This window comes from Alternaria postmessia, assembly GCF_024291825.1.
Source record: "Alternaria postmessia strain BMP 2775 chromosome Unknown scaffold_39, whole genome shotgun sequence".
Classification (NCBI taxonomy): Eukaryota; Fungi; Ascomycota; class Dothideomycetes; order Pleosporales; family Pleosporaceae; genus Alternaria; species Alternaria postmessia.
In genome coordinates, this window is record NW_026260112.1 from 471 (window position 1) to 15,834 (window position 15,364).

General features: G+C 50.6%; 8 protein-coding genes across 8 annotated transcripts; 3 read left to right on the plus strand and 5 right to left on the minus strand.

The window, feature by feature from the left end:
* Positions 1-285: 285 nt before the first annotated feature.
* Positions 286-1,029, minus strand: J4E82_006526 (uncharacterized protein; the record flags this gene model as incomplete). Its single annotated transcript, XM_051732782.1, has 1 exon — positions 286-1,029. The coding sequence occupies one exon, from the start codon at positions 1,027-1,029 to the stop codon at positions 286-288; it is 744 nt and encodes a 247-aa protein (XP_051587361.1).
* A 3,098-nt stretch (positions 1,030-4,127) lies between these two features.
* J4E82_006527 (uncharacterized protein) lies at positions 4,128-5,774 on the plus strand (the record flags this gene model as incomplete). The annotated part of the gene is made up of 3 exons (XM_051732783.1): positions 4,128-4,761; positions 4,836-4,887; positions 4,952-5,774. 3 exons carry the CDS (start codon positions 4,128-4,130, stop codon positions 5,772-5,774), a joined length of 1,509 nt encoding a protein of 502 aa, XP_051587362.1.
* Positions 5,775-6,339: 565 nt separating this feature from the next.
* On the minus strand, positions 6,340-7,407 carry J4E82_006528 (uncharacterized protein; the record flags this gene model as incomplete). The annotated part of the gene is made up of 2 exons (XM_051732784.1): positions 6,340-7,197; positions 7,252-7,407. 2 exons carry the CDS (start codon positions 7,405-7,407, stop codon positions 6,340-6,342), a joined length of 1,014 nt encoding a protein of 337 aa, XP_051587363.1.
* Positions 7,408-7,852: 445 nt separating this feature from the next.
* On the plus strand, positions 7,853-8,560 carry J4E82_006529 (uncharacterized protein; the record flags this gene model as incomplete). The annotated part of the gene is made up of 3 exons (XM_051732785.1): positions 7,853-7,891; positions 7,937-8,194; positions 8,249-8,560. 3 exons carry the CDS (start codon positions 7,853-7,855, stop codon positions 8,558-8,560), a joined length of 609 nt encoding a protein of 202 aa, XP_051587364.1.
* A 382-nt stretch (positions 8,561-8,942) lies between these two features.
* J4E82_006530 (uncharacterized protein) lies at positions 8,943-9,737 on the minus strand (the record flags this gene model as incomplete). The annotated part of the gene is made up of 3 exons (XM_051732786.1): positions 8,943-8,999; positions 9,035-9,472; positions 9,522-9,737. 3 exons carry the CDS (start codon positions 9,735-9,737, stop codon positions 8,943-8,945), a joined length of 711 nt encoding a protein of 236 aa, XP_051587365.1.
* A 292-nt stretch (positions 9,738-10,029) lies between these two features.
* Positions 10,030-12,473, plus strand: J4E82_006531 (uncharacterized protein; the record flags this gene model as incomplete). The annotated part of the gene is made up of 5 exons (XM_051732787.1): positions 10,030-10,534; positions 10,581-10,772; positions 10,823-11,196; positions 11,247-12,332; positions 12,390-12,473. 5 exons carry the CDS (start codon positions 10,030-10,032, stop codon positions 12,471-12,473), a joined length of 2,241 nt encoding a protein of 746 aa, XP_051587366.1.
* A 473-nt stretch (positions 12,474-12,946) lies between these two features.
* J4E82_006532 (uncharacterized protein) lies at positions 12,947-13,869 on the minus strand (the record flags this gene model as incomplete). Its single annotated transcript, XM_051732788.1, has 2 exons — positions 12,947-13,809; positions 13,863-13,869. 2 exons carry the CDS (start codon positions 13,867-13,869, stop codon positions 12,947-12,949), a joined length of 870 nt encoding a protein of 289 aa, XP_051587367.1.
* Positions 13,870-14,394: 525 nt separating this feature from the next.
* On the minus strand, positions 14,395-15,266 carry J4E82_006533 (uncharacterized protein; the record flags this gene model as incomplete). Its single annotated transcript, XM_051732789.1, has 2 exons — positions 14,395-15,021; positions 15,090-15,266. 2 exons carry the CDS (start codon positions 15,264-15,266, stop codon positions 14,395-14,397), a joined length of 804 nt encoding a protein of 267 aa, XP_051587368.1.
* Between the last annotated feature and the right edge of the window lie 98 nt (positions 15,267-15,364).

A 15,364-nucleotide genomic window follows, 5' to 3' on the forward strand; every position in this document is an offset into this window, starting at 1 on the left:
ATTTCTGAGGTTGCGGCACTTATCCTGCCACCCCAACCGAGGTAAAAACTAAATAGGTATAGTGATAATAAGCTCTACCTTGCAGCTTACATTAGCTCCTAACAAGAAAACTTGAAAAGATTAATAGCATTGTAGACTTCTAGATTCTATGAATACAAGTGTCTATATAGCTCTTAACGTTTTGTTGTAGTAGGAAGAAGTACTCTGTTCTCAAGGGATGTTTAGTGTTCCGCTAGATGCTCGAAGTTGACTGTGTAAAGAATCATACCAAGTAGTAACATCAGATCACTCCTGCCACGTGGTCCACCCACGTTCTTCTGCTTCCTGCCACGGCCCGTTCGTTATACACTCTGTCGGACCATGTGCATTGTAGAACATCCATTCGCCAACATGCCCTGCCGTATCGCTCTTCTTAATTGCTTGCAGAGTGACGCGGATCGGTGTAAATTCGTCTTCCTTGACCTCATCTGCCATCAAGCTGTTCTCTGCGTGCGGAATGGCATTGAATTTTATCCGGCGCACCAGCTGCTCATCTGTACGCCAGTCTGCTCCTTGGTAGCTATAGAGAAGCCCCCGGTGATAATCGTAAGATCGGTCCTCGACGTAACTAGACACGAAGCCAGGTAGACGTCCACGATCGGTACTGCTACTGCGACCAGACCTGATGGAAGCCTTGAGCGCCATGATTTGGCGGTGGTAAATCCCTCGACCTTTCTTTTCTTCTTCGTAGTGGGCAATGCATGCCTCGTCGCATTTTTCAGCTGTTGCACCTGGCATAGGCAGAAAATATATCTCCAGCCGGAAGGGACATGGATAGGAAACAAATGGGGTGTCTTGAATAATGGCTCTTAGAAATTCAGTTGGGTGAACATTCCCTGAGTTGACGGCTTCGTGCGTGAAATAGAACGAGAAGCTGTAAAGCGGCGGAAGGGGACACGTTTCGGTGCCGTCAAACACCATAAGCGCCTCTTTGCCAGCATGGTCGGCGAATGGGAGGATGTGCGTTTTGCTGCGTCGGATGTAATTCATTTGTCCTCTTCCTGCCCTCTGGGGACGATACCTAGGTAGTACCTAGGCAGCGTCCTCATCAAGTTCGAGCGTCCTTGCCCACCAGGTCGAGGCTAGCCGAATTGAGACCTGCTTGGCATCAAGTGTCACGAACCATGTCTACACCAAGGGGGTGTAAGTAGCGAGTTCAAAGAAAGTGGTTATGATATAAGAAGGGCTGACGCTAGGATTACGTTGACGTCTGGGAAGGGTTGCCGATCTTGTCGTCAGCTTGGGTAGTTTAACACAAAGCCAACGTTTGGATACGTCCTAGCCTGTCTACATCTTCTCACCGTTCTCTTGTGGCTCGTTTGAAGAGATCGAAAGCCCCTCCATAGCGAGCTTAGCCTCATACTCGTCGACTATCAGCTTGATGGTACGGTACTGAGTGCTGTTGGCGCCGAACGTTGCAAGCGCATTGCGGAGTGAAGATTGGAGCTAGAGCGAGTTAGCCATATGCTAGCTCACTGCTATATTGCTTCAAAGTGGTGAGCACTTGACACAACTTACGGACATGAGCAAGTCGTCCGGCTGAGTCGGCATGGTACCCGCTAGATGCTACTGAAACTACTTTTGGGCAATCGCTGAGTTATGGATATAAGTAGGATGCAAGGAAGAGTAGATGCGTGATACCTTGACGCCAGTGTCCGTGGGCAGTACCGGATTGGAGTTTTAGCGGATGTTGATGGGCAAGGCTGTCGTGAGGCGCAAGCAAGAGTGTGCAGCAAAATTAAGATTTCCGATATGAGCAAACTACAAGATACGCTAGGCGAAGTAGCATCCCGCACCTGCCAACGCAACAATTACGACCACTGCAACATCATCCGCAAAAGAGAAAAAAAGACAAAAAACAAAAAAAAGAATGTTGACAAGAGTGGGATTCGAACCCACGCCCGTGAAGACTGCGGAGGATGTTTAGATCTACCTAAACGCAGCGCCTATTTTGAGTTAGATGACGTTGGATAGACGTGCTCCAGGCATTGCTCACCTTAGACCACTAGTGGGAGTTAGCATGTAATGCGAAAGCGGATAATGGGTGAGACGAACCTCGGCCATCTTGCCAGATGATGTTATTGATGGAGATACTGCTCATTTATCGTAATATGTACTATTGATTTGGGGGCTGGCATGGCATCTGTCCGCACCCCTGCGATGGGGCACATATCGACGCGTTGGCACTGACACTGTAACGCAGCTACCGTTGCTCGCCCCACTTTTCACCCACCCAAATCGCAGTGTCACGTTCAACTTTTGACAAATACTCGCCCGCCTCACTCCAAGCCACACGGTCGCAACAAGTCGTCCACCAGGTCCTTTCGATACTTTAGCAGCAGCTCTTCTGGAGACGAACTTTTCGTTCCCAGACGGCCTCATGGAAAACGCAAGAACCATATCAGCGTGCCTAACAGGAAAGCCCTATTCCAGCCGGTAGTGCCCAGTACTACGCCTTCGTCTCCCCTCACGACCGCTAAATTGATGCCGCTACTGTGCCGGTGCAACAGGTGCATAGTCATTGCTAAGGAGTATATCCTTGGTGTTTCGAATGCGCTTGCAAACGACAGCAACTACTCTAATTCCTACACAGCTACTAACATTACACTTTATGCAATCTTTGCTTTTCAAACTTTATCTTGTACACTAGTAGCCTACATAGGCATTACTACACTCTTTTAGCTTTTAAATGCAACTATGCAATACCTATACATCTGTTACAAGCAACAAAAGGAACTCCACCCTTAATGAAGGAGTTGGCGAGGAGCGCTAACCAACGACCACGTCAGAAGGTAACGATCAGCGCCCCGCGCTGATCACGTGACTGACATCCCGCTAAGGCTGACCATCCGGGATGGCAGAACCACTTGGGATGGCAGAACTATCACGAACATCCTTTGCACTCGGGATGGACGGGATGGCAGGAACAGATTGCAATGAGTATATAGGATGGACGGATTTTATTATTACACTTGTTGTGGTTAACTTAAATAGTTTATCTCTTACACAGATTGTTAACTACTTATTCTATTGTTTATAGAATTAGTATTGTTACCTTTTGGTTTATAACAATAACTCTTTTCCACCTAATCTTCTATACGATACCTTACGGACTACCGCTTTAAGTCTACCTCGCCTTATTACGGACCGAGCTTAGAGAAGTATAGCCGAACCCCGTGTAACAACATCCTTCTCTTCTTAGCTATGCTAAGGAGATGCATCGACATCCTCGTAATAGTGTCTTTATACACTCTAACACCCGTACAATATACTACTAACGTTTAGATTCGTCTTAATACAAGCCTATACTAATATCTTAGTGCCTGTCCAACTACTCCTTACACCTAGTTAGTAAAGCTATATCTCTTAAAAGTCCACTTCTCTAATTATATTCCTTAATATAGAATTACAAGCCTTAAAAGTCTAGAGGCGCATTGTGAGCGTGCACTACTCAGCTACAGCCACACATAGGCGTACAACCAGGGTGGCTCGTTAAGTGAGGCTTATATAGTGAGCCTCACAAAGAGATAGAAACAATCTCGAGAATTAACTCTAGAGCCTGGAAGGCATACCGCGAGTGTAAGACACAAATCTAGCTATGCACAGGTTTATAACCAGTAAGGCTCGTTTAGTAAGGCTCGTTCAGTGAGGCTCGTTCAGTAAGGCTCGTTCAGTGAGGCTCGTTCAGTAAGGCTCGTTCAGTAAGGCTCGCTTGACGGCAGAAACAGTCTTGACAGTAGATAAAAAGGACAGAGAAGCGTATTGCAGGCCCGAATGCGTGAGACCATGTCGTACCTAGATATAGGTGTATGGTTAGCGAGGCTCGACTGGCGACGCCCGCTGAAACAAAGGATGGGTGCTGTGAAGGAAGAGGTGTGCTGTCAGTGAGCATCTTTCCAATAACATTCCAAAAAGATGTTCAATAGCTGTGAACCCTGAGCCAGAAGCGGTCATGGCTGCGGTGGCGAGGTTCGACGCGTCTCGTCGCGTTGTCGCGCTCCCCACGCGCTGCGAGACTCGAGTGACCCTAAGCTTCACGGCACCGCAAGCCTCATCCATGCATCTATCTCATACAGCATCGCCTCGAAATGAAGAAGCAGACCACAATCAAGAACTTCTTCTTGAAGCGTCCATCCCTTGACGCCGCACAGGATGATACCAGTTCGAAGCGCCCGAAACCAGACTCGCAGACAGTGACACCAACGACTGAACGCGCAGACGAAACGAAGGTCAAGGAAATCACCAATGCTACCGATGCACACCTCACTATCCAGAAGCACATCCAGGATATCACCAACATCCTCCCCACTCTAAGGGCTGATGGGGACAGGCTCGTGTACGAGAGCTTACAAAGTGAGCTTCAGCAGCGCCTAGAAGAGCAGCGGCAGAATGGTGAGGCTGATACAACAAGAGAAGAGGAGGGCACTATGAGTGAAGCTGTAGCCACGCAAAGCGCCCTCCCAACCGCAAAACGACTCTCCCCTAGCCCGAGCGCTGGAAACACATCAAACCCAAACAGGGTGGCGATCCAGCCATTCAAAGAACGAGCAACATGGGTATGCCCGTACAAAGCAATTGGACGCTGTAGCCACCCGAAAGGCTACTTCCCAAAGTTCAAGGAGCTTACTTCACATGTACGACTTAAGCATGCGAAGAATGAGCTGGTCACACCTTATGCTATCGACCCCATGCCGGATGGCACCCTGAAGATCCCATGCCCACGTGAGTGTGGCGAGATGTTCTCATCTCATCGGGGAGCGAATAACCATGCAAAGAGGTCAGAATGCACTGGACAGCCTGTATCAAGTACCGCAGTCTTTGCCTGCCCATGGAGCGCACACAATGGGTGTACGCATATTTCGGATACCCCAAGAGGGTTGGCGAACCATACACGTAGCCACACCAAGGACAGCCGAGGGCCGTATCAGTGCCACAAAGACGAATGTGGCGGCTTTTTTGCCGACCTTTACGAACTAGCGATGCATGAGTCTCGTTGCAAGGGAGATGGGTCGTCACCAGAGCGTCGAACATCATACCGCTTTGCATTGACTTCGGCTGCTAGGGAAGGTGAGCCTCCGAGCGTCATAGTCGTCAATCGCTCTTCGGCCAAAGCCCCGGGAAGCTGGAAGGATGGTACCGACAGCCTCCAGGATGGCCTTCCGAACATCGGCAAGAAATATCTAGCTCACTATGCTGCTTGGACGACCTTCGATGGGGCTGCAGTGATCCACAGCTGCTACGACGTCGCCACGCGATATCTTCCCTCGCCTGCTGTAGATGACAGCTTTACAGCTTCATCACAAAGCTACAGAATTAAACAGCATCGCGCATTTGTCTTTACACAAGCAATCGTAAACGACATTGAAGCTGCGAACCAAGCCGGCATCAGGCCAACTATACTTTCCGTTGGTGCTGATGGATGGTTCTGCGATGCGAAAGCGATCGTTCCGTGGCTACAAGCTACTATCCTGAAGTTCGATCTGGTTTTGTACCTGAACTGCCTGCCTAACGGCATAAGCACTAAGTTCGCTGACGAGCACTACGGAGCTTGGTGGATTCGGTATGATCCCCAGCTCATTCTCAAGGCGCTGGAGTCGGGCTTCGGCCTAGATGAGAAAGCCGATGAGCTCATCGCTGCGTGGAAGATACTGCAGGACAGTAAGGATAGCTCCTTCGGCAAGAGCTACGGCCGAAACCACATCAACCCCAACACTTTATTCCCTATACTTGAATGAGCCTGCTACGCCAGCGCTCATTCCATTTTTCGCTATCTATCTGCTTTTTCGCGACATCATACCATTTAGAGACTCTTTTCTTTCTTTTTTCTTTTTTCCTTTTCATCCATCTACAAGCTTTCCAAAGGCAGGCACGCCTACCTTGTCTTTACGGTCTAGGTGCTATATTCGTATTACATTAGTTTATAGCGTTCTGTACAGTCTCTAGCATGTAAAAGTTTACCTTTTCTCTCTTTCTGCAAGCATTTATACGCAGCTTATTACACTGTGTCGCTAGTAGACATCACCACATCAGCCTCGCGAGTCGAGCTTCATTAGATAGAATATAATGTACGAAGGTTATCCTCGAATTTTTGTGATACACACTTATTTCTTGCTAGCTATAAGACACAGAAGCCTCATACTGATAGTCCAAGTTTAACTATCGAGCATCGGGCGTCGGGCTTTGAACGACAAGCACGATCGGTACAGGAATGAGTCTCACAAACTTGGAGATGTTGAACTTTAGGCTGCAAACGTGAAGCTACGAGCGTCGAGGTACGAGCGTCGAGGTACGAGCGTCATCCTAGAACAGATGATCCTGAGCTTTGCTTGAGCTTGCCTTGGCATCTCCGACCGATGTGTTGTTATCTGGGGTAAGGCGGGGGTAGGTGGAAGACCGGCCTCTAGGCATGCCGTCTTGATAGCCGTTGTGTGAGTCGAGTTCATGCATGTCAAGACCCTCCAAGAGGCCTTGTCCGAAGACTTCGTCCATACTGTCCGCACTGACCGAACGCTCCCGCTTGAAGCACTCGCTCTTAGTGTTGTCGACAGTGGGCGTTGTATGATCACCGCGGCCCTGTGAGCGTCCTAGCATCGCACCCTGCTCCATGATATCGCCGGATGAATCGGTACTGCTGCCCGCGCGCCTGACAACTTTCTTGCCCTTTGCTTGTTGTGAGCGTGTTCGCACCGCGTCATGGTCCATTCTTCCACCGGACGAACTGGTACTGCTGCCCGCGCGCCTTCCAACTTTCTTGCCCCTTGCTTGCTGTCTGCCCCGAAGAACAGTGGAATCCTGACACGAGTCTGATTCCCTGCCCGGTGCGCCAGTGCGAGCACGACCATGCGACTGTGAATCGGGGGCGTGGTGGAGAAGGCGATCTGGGGACGGATCCCAACGGAAACCAGAAGTGGCCTCGCCAGGCGAGCCCCGACTGTCCGACTCTTCTTCTTTAGCCTTGCCCTTGCCCTTGCCCTTGTCCTTAACCATCTTCCCGCTAGTGAGCTTGCCTATCAAGCGCGACACTACATCGTTTCCCTCTCCGTCTTCATCCGACTCTCTGTCCAGGATCATGGCGTCGTCGAGGTACATTCCGTCGTTGACGCTCGTAGGTCCACGCTCCGGGGTGGCAGTGTTCTTTGTTGGTTGATATGCACTTCTCTATAACTAAGTATTAGCAAGTGACTGCGGTGGTGGCCCTAATCTTAGACGTACGAAGTGTTTCTCGATCAATTCTACGGTAGACGACCTCATGGGCAGACCTAGATCTCGGTATCGATCCATGAACTCGATGTCGTTGGCATCTAGCATCAAGTAGAGGACCTCCCGAACCTCCGCGTCGGTGAAGTTAAGGAGACTGAAATACGGCATTTAGGTATGAACGTCGGTGTTGCGAAGTGACTGATGTGAGAGAGTGAGTGCAGTCGAAGTGCGCCAATTGGGGACTAGATTCGCAGTGAAGTTGAGTCTAGTCGATATGGTAGCTCTGGAGGTAGAGCCAATGTGAGCTTGGGAATCACTAGGCCCGTTAAGCGGCGCTAAGGCACAAGGGCGTCCGCGTTAAGCTAGCATCTCTGGTGCATCATTTTCTAGTCTTAGTCCCGCTCGACCTGTATCTAGGCCGACGACTACTTGCAACCGTACGTATCTTGACGACTCACTAATACGATGCGTAAACTAATGCTCTCCTGTCTAAGCAAAATTGTACAATTGACGCTCGATATGAGTCCCAGACAGGATAATCCAAGCGAAAGTCATTCGGTAGGGTCTAACTTACCATCATCGCCACGGGTTTGCTAACGAACAATTGTAGGGCATGTTCGGTAGCTATAACAGCAAACGGAACCAGAACAAGGTGAGGTTATCTCGTAGACGATATGACAATAACTAACGTTATCAGCCAAGCAGTACCTTGACGCTAGCACAGCTATCCCGAGCTGAAGCTACACTGCAACAGGACGGTCTTGTCTTCCACGGTGGCCAGAAGGTTGCGATGCTCATGAAAGGGGATCGAGTAAAGTGCTCTGACCGAATCTTTGACGAACAAGGGAACGTTTATAATTCACGTGGACGTTATCTGGGCACAGTCGCTATTCTTGAGACAGAACCGAAGAGGAGCGAAGTTATTCCGAGTGTCGCCACGCCCGATTCACCTACAGTAAGTCGCAAATTACACAATTCTCGACTGCAAACAACTAACCACACGGGGAAGGCTGAGCGTGAAAAGTATCTGCAGCAGATGAAGGACTTAGACAGCGAGAGCCTCCACCAGTTCAAGGAAACTGCCGACGTAAAGATCGCCAAACTCGACAAGAAGATTCCCCGGATGCAAGAGCAAATAGGAAGGCTTGAGTCTTTAATCAAGCGTCGGAACAAACGCTCTGAGGTTCTGCAGGACGCTTTAAATCTCATGAACGACGACCACTTTTCTACCGTTTGTAAAAGTTACCAAGAGGCGTGCGAGGGTTTTGTCGAATTTGCAAACCGACATCACAGCGAAGGGGACAATCGCGAGGAAACTTGAACGTCAGGGGACGAAGATAGGAGGACATGAAAGGCGTCAAGCACGCGATGGGCGGCGACAAAAGTGAAGCTTTGAATGTCTCAAATTGGGCAGATTTCAGGCCAACACACCTCGACCCTTCATCTCTATACAGAAGCGCCAATGTGACCTCATGAAACCCTCACCCCTGTGGCCTTAACTATGAGCACCATTATAAGTTGAACGCGTGTCCCTTCCGTAGATAGGGATTATGTAATGTTCGGTCTCCTCGGTATACTACCCCACTTTCAATACAGCGGCCCTGGGAATAAGACTAAGCTATTAGAGCCCTGGTTGTGGAGATGAGGGGTTAGGAAGCGAGTATCTTTTCTGGGAGCGAGATGGTGATTCCTGACGGGAGCGGTCAAACGAGTTTGAAGGCTTCTCCGTATAGCTTCGGGATAGGTGTTGGTCGCTGGACCTAGGGTCGGGGTAGGATGGACGACGCGGGCGTACGTTCGTGTCTCGAGGAAAGTCGGGACGCGGGCGTACATCATCCACACTGTTGCGGGATGATGACGGTTTCATTCGATCGTCGTACTGCGACACTGGGCGAGGATGAGCGTCGCGGGGCGAGCGTGGACCCAAGGCTGAGCTATAAGCACCGCTTGATACACTACTGCCGTTGAGAATGCCGGTAACTTTAGACGTCTCACTTCGACCAGTCTTGACATTACCCTTTTTAGAAGCGGCAATTGCGTCGGACAAGCTCGGTACTTTCATCTGAGTAGATAAAGCTCCCCAGCCTTCTCCATCGTCATGTAGGCCTTCCATCAATAGACTCTCACTGACAGCACTAGCATTGCGGATGAGTGCGCCGGTTCTTTGGGTTATCGCCTTGAAGCGCTTGTCGGCGTCGCGCTTCGACATCTCCCAGGCTTTGTCGAAGATAGCCTAGCATAATTAGCAGCCAACCCCCATAGACCGACATAGTGTTACATACCTTGGCAGTGCGTACGTTGCGGTCGTAGGTCTGTACCTCATCCAGACTTTCCCTTCCTCCAACTGGTATACTCATCTCTTCGATCTGGGAAAGCAGGCGCTCCTTATTCTCGTCTAGACGTTTAACCTCTCGCTCTCGCGCTGCGAGCGTGATGGCTGAATCCAATGCAGCATCAAGGAACTGCTTGTGCTTTCGATTCTCTGTCGGCGAAGACATTCTCTGTAATGCGCGAAATTTTAGCGGGTGCTTTTCCGACGAGGCTGAAGGGGATGGTATCGAACTTACGACGTGAGGCACCGCTAATCACGGCTGTGCACTTATTTCGCCTAGTTATTATTGTGTGTTTGCAAGCTTTGCGAATTTGCTTTGCCGCCAATTGGACCCTGATTCACAGCTACGCATTGGTAGGGAGGTAGAGAGATCTGTGCTCACAATGTGTATTCAGCCACGCACTCCAACGGATGTCTCATTCGCACAGCTGCTCACACGATCAACGCACACCACCGAAATGGACCCTAGCAAGCACCCGTATCTCGACACGATTCACGAGCGTCCGCCCGCCAGTCGTATGCCCGACGCACACGGCGCCACAGAAGCCATCGAATGTGTGCGCCGCATGGTGTCGACCACCGAATTGTTTAATCCAATCAAACGTCAACAAGATATCGATGACGCCGAAGGTACCTCCGATCTAGAGGGAAAACTGCCAAAGAAGAAGAAATGGCCAAAAAAGTTGACAGTCGTCGAGGTGTCAGATGAGGAGTACCAACAGAACATTCATGACCTATGGAACCTTCTGCAAGTGGGCATAATGGTTGGACCTCGTAATAAGACTCGCTCAGATGGCTTTCTCAACCGAACCCCCGACGAGCTGCTTGACGCAAAGAAAGGATTGACGTTGCATACATATCAGTTGCATGCAGTCAACGAATTCTTGCGAGCTGTGCTCCGTGGCGAAAGAGGGATCCTCTTAGCCTACGGCATGGGCATCGGAAAGACCCTCATAGTCATATGTGCGCTCTGAAACACCCCCTACATATTACTGGCTAAACAATTTAGGCATTATCGTGACACTTCAAGCTCATCGCGATCACTTCCGCCAATCATGGAGCTCGCATGAATCAAGCGACTTCAAGCCTGGCCATGACGTACAAGGGAAATACCTCCTTGTAGTGCCTAGGGACTTGATCGGTCATTGGGTGAGAGAATTGAGTATTCGAGTCTCTTCAAAATTGAGCGTCATTGTATACCGTAGGTCTGAAACTGTCCGTACATTTGTCGTGTGCTTACGCTGTGTGAAGACTCATCGAGCCCAGCATGGCCTTATACGCCGGAGAGCCTCAGCAAGGCAGATGTGGTTGTGACGTCAAACGAGACGCTGAGATCCGACCACGAAGACGCAGAGGCGTCAGAAACCTCGTTCAGACGACCACATAGTCAACAATTCTTGGGCCGCTCGCCGCTCCTCGCGATATATTGGTTAGGCGTGTTCTTCGACGAAGCACACCGCATGAACAATGAGAACACCGGTATCGCCAAAGCTGCCAAGAGACTCAGGGCTCTTACGTGGCTCCCCATCACGGGAACACCCTTGCAGAATGAATATTCTGACATCCGATCCATGGCGCAGCTGCTCAATGTCAGGCCATTGTGCATTCCACACTTCTTTTCACAGGTAAGTTCTATCGGCTTTGATTAAGGACCCAAGCTAACTATGACCCCCAGTACTTCATGCTGGCTCCGCCCAACGACTTGTCCGCGCGACTTGTTCTGTCTGGACAACTGAATGCGGTACTATATTTGTGCACTCGTGCTTTCACGCTCAGATTGAAGCGACACGACGAGTTCGACGGTACGATAGTGCTCGGCGAACTTGACCCAGGGGTCCACAGACATCTAGTGCATGATCTTAGAGCTCATGAGCGAGAGCCCCAGGATAAAGTGCGAATGCAGTGGGACAAAGAGTTCAGAAAACGCCAAGAGAAACGCAAGAAGCGTGGAAGAAGGGCCTCGCCGGACGAAGAGGATGAGGAGATTATAAATCAGAAAGAGCTCCTGAATTCGATCACGTATGCGAGACTCGCCGCCGTCCATACTGCTTGTCCGCGCGCAGGATATGGCGACGCCGGCGATGCTGACAGAGAACTTACGGAAGCTGAGGCCCATAAATCCGTCGACGACCTACTCGAAGAAGCCCCGGCGCCTATAACGTTCATCAGGAGCAAGTCGCACAAGCAGAAGCGCGAAAAGTTCAAGAAGAGTCTCTCCAACGGAAATTGGTCCTCATCGCGGATTGATGAGACCCTCGAGATCATTCAGGATCACCTCACAAGACGTGACGGGAAAGTCGTGGTTTTTTCCGAGTTTCTATGCACGTTGGACGTTCTAGCAGTCGCGTTACTGGAAAAGCTGAAGATCGCGTCTCTTAGGTTTGACGGGACCATGTCGCAAGTGGAAATTGCTACCTCCGTAGCCGATTTCGAGAAAGCTGAAGGCTCACCTATACTTCTAATCACGAATCGGAGTGGCGGACTCGGACGCTCATTCACCGACGCTGGACTTGTGATTCATCTTACACCGTGTTGGAACCCTGGCCTCACTGCCCAGTGTACTGATAGGGTCATCCGCACTCCGCAAGAGAAAACGGTTTACGTATATCATATGATCGCTTCCAAATCGATCGAGTGCCGTGTGTTAGACATCCAATACGAAAAGCGTGGAAAAGCTGTCAATATCTTAGATTTGGATCCGGTCACCGAGAAGGAATGCAGGAAAGTGGCTGGATGGCAAAAGGCTGATCTCGTAGGACTGGTAAGTCGTATCGGATGATTCCACGATGCTCTTGTCTCAAAGACTAACACAATGCAGATGATGGCCGCACGAAACTTGGCCATCGAGCACGCGGAAGACGAAGCAGAGAGTCTGCGCGACTCTTTCATCGAGCCTGCATAGCCAGGACGGATCTTTTGAGCTTGACAATCTTGCTTCTTGGGCCCTGCGAGTATCACGAAACGGGAACATGGCGTTCTCGAGCGCGTGCACTTCATTTCATTGTAATCTTCTATGCTAGATGGTAGGAAATAATCGGAATAATGATACTCAATCCATGAGTTCGGTAGATTTGGCCGCTGCCCACATGCTTTTCTCTATATCTCCTCGCTCCATGACGCTCGCTCCATGACGATGGATCCATGACGATGGATCCACGACGCTGGCCCCATGAGGCTAGTCCCATGGAGACTGCATACGCGACGCTCGCGGCTGTCCTCCGCACTCATAACCTTGTATCTTAGCCCTGATACCACGAAGCTCACACCCCGGAGCTCACGCCGCGAAGTCTCCGACCTCAAAATATCCAGAAGCATGCTCCCAGCTCGAACCCACAGTTTTCGTTTCGTGCGTGTTCTGGTGCCATCCAGCTCCCTTCACTGTTGCTCAGGCCACTCCGGTATCCAATGCTTCATTGCCCCCAACATCTCAGTCCAAGTAGGGTCCTCAAGCGCAGCTTCAGCTTCAACGACCTGAGCTTCTCCCATAGAGGGCTGGAGACCTGGCGTCGTGGTCTGACGCGGCTCGAGAGCATCGACTGAGACTTTCTCTTCCCTACCCTTCTTGACCTTCACAGGATACTTGTATTGAAGCCACTCTGGGGCCGCAAATGGAGTACTGTTGGCTGTAGTCTTGGCCCACGCTCGTGCGGCGGTGATGGTCGCATATGTTGGAGCTTCACCGTTCTGGTGCTCGAGCTTCTGCACTTGGCAGAAATCTACTATGTCTTGTGCATCCATGGGCTCGCTACCTTCGAACGAGGCAACGACCTGCTTCTTACGCTCAGCAGATATGATCGTCGATGCATTGCCGATCTTTTGCTTCTTGTTGGGCGACTGCGTATCCTTCCGCCGCATCTCATACCTTCGGCGCTTCAGTCCATCGCCGGCGGAATTGCCCGAGGACCCGACGCTCTTTTTCTCTTTGGACTCTTTCAACTCGCTGCTGGGCAAGAGCTCGAAGCCTCCCTTCGTTTCCCACACCTTGTGGGCGATCCTGGTGATGCTATCAAGCCCATGGCCATCTCTTCCCGGAACGATCTCAGCGCTGACTGTGTTGAAGTCGATGTCTTCAGCGAAGCGCTGAGTGCCCCGTTGGTTGCGGTAGAACGGCCTGGGTGCAAGGATAGGCTTTTTGCTTCGTGATTTGGATGGGAAATAGGTCACCTCAAGGACTTCGCCGCTGTGGCTTCTTGCGAAGATCATGTATCGACCTTCAAACGCCAGTTCCTGTCGTGGGGCTGCCTGCTCACTTGCATCAGTTACTCAGGTTTACAACACAGGACCTTCTGACTCACCATGTTGACTCTCTCTCTTATCCTTGGCGGCACGGTCAATGTATAATCGAGTCGGGAGTGGAGAAGATAGAGGAGTAAAGATTGAGAGATGAGATATACGTCAAGATAGGGATGTCGCTAGTCGACACTCGGGATATGAAGAGGCTTAGCGAGAGGGCAAGTAAGAGAGCGCAGTAGGTGAGAGACAAGAGCTACATATCTGCTGTTCATATATATCTGGAAACAGCCAACATAATGGGAGCAACTGGCTTTTGGAGAGTCACGGCTGGAGGTGGGGTGGCAGTTGAAGACACCATGAAGTGATGATAACCTAGGTACTTAGCTAGTGACGACCATGAACGAACCTGGCGGAAGAGTTTAATCGTAAGACGACAGTTGTTCGAGCTTTTGAAGGCCACTGTATCTGATACGGACGCATAGTCGGATATGCCGACACACAACACATCTTCACCACTCGGAAGTCGGAATCGCAGGTGACAGTTCGTTGCCTGCACACTCAGTAGACATAGGCCCTGTAGTACCTATAGCTCATCTCGCGACAATCAACACCCTCTCCTCAATGTAGTCGATAATCGTGCTCATCTCTTCATACGCTTCGTGAACGCTGGCCTTCAGAGGGTACTGCGCCAGAGTCAACAGGTATGAGGCCTTTGTCTTGAACGTCGAAAATTCGCGATTATCCGATCGATTCTCAAAGGCCATGTCCCAATGTCTGGTGAAGAATTGTACGCGGGCGTCGCGGTCGTTGCTGCATGCCCGATAGTCGGTGAGTACGGCCTTGGGGATCGCGGACTTCCTGCCTTTGTGCTCGACCAGGAAAGCTTTCAGAGCGGCGCGCGCCCGGTACAGATAGGGGAGGATCAACTCATTTATTTTCTTCCGATGGTCCTTCGTGATGTCGCTAATACGGTTCATGCGCAGGCGGACAACGTAGGTTGGGTTGTTGATCTCGACTTTGACGCTGGGTTCGGTGAGGACGATGAACGCTTTGCCCGCCAGCACCGATGCGGCGGCGCAAGCCGAGAGTATTGGTTGCAATACCCGTACAGTCCACCGAGCTCGCATATCATCTACGCTGTGGACACAGTGCATGTACTCGACCCAATCGGTCATGCTCTTCCCGTCCTCTAGCTCACGAACGTCTTCGACGAGTTCCTGAGCGTCGGTCAATGACGATCAGCCGCATTTGGCATACTACTCATATAGCCTTTACTCGCTCTGACGTCTGCAAGTCCCCTCTGTATGATCGCACCGAGCAATGCTTTGCACGCTGTTAACCTTTCGGTTGTTCGTCCAATCCCCTCACGCAATTGTGCCAGGTCACCACGTAATTTGATGAGGTTCTCTTCTAGTATTTCTGCGTGAGGATCGAATGAGGAATCCGAGCCTGCATCCTCCATGATAGCGGGTGAGGTCCTGCGCTTCGAAGCAGAGCTAGATATGGTCGGCGCGTCGTTATTGGTGGGTGCGTAATGTGGAACTTTTCCTCTTTCCAACA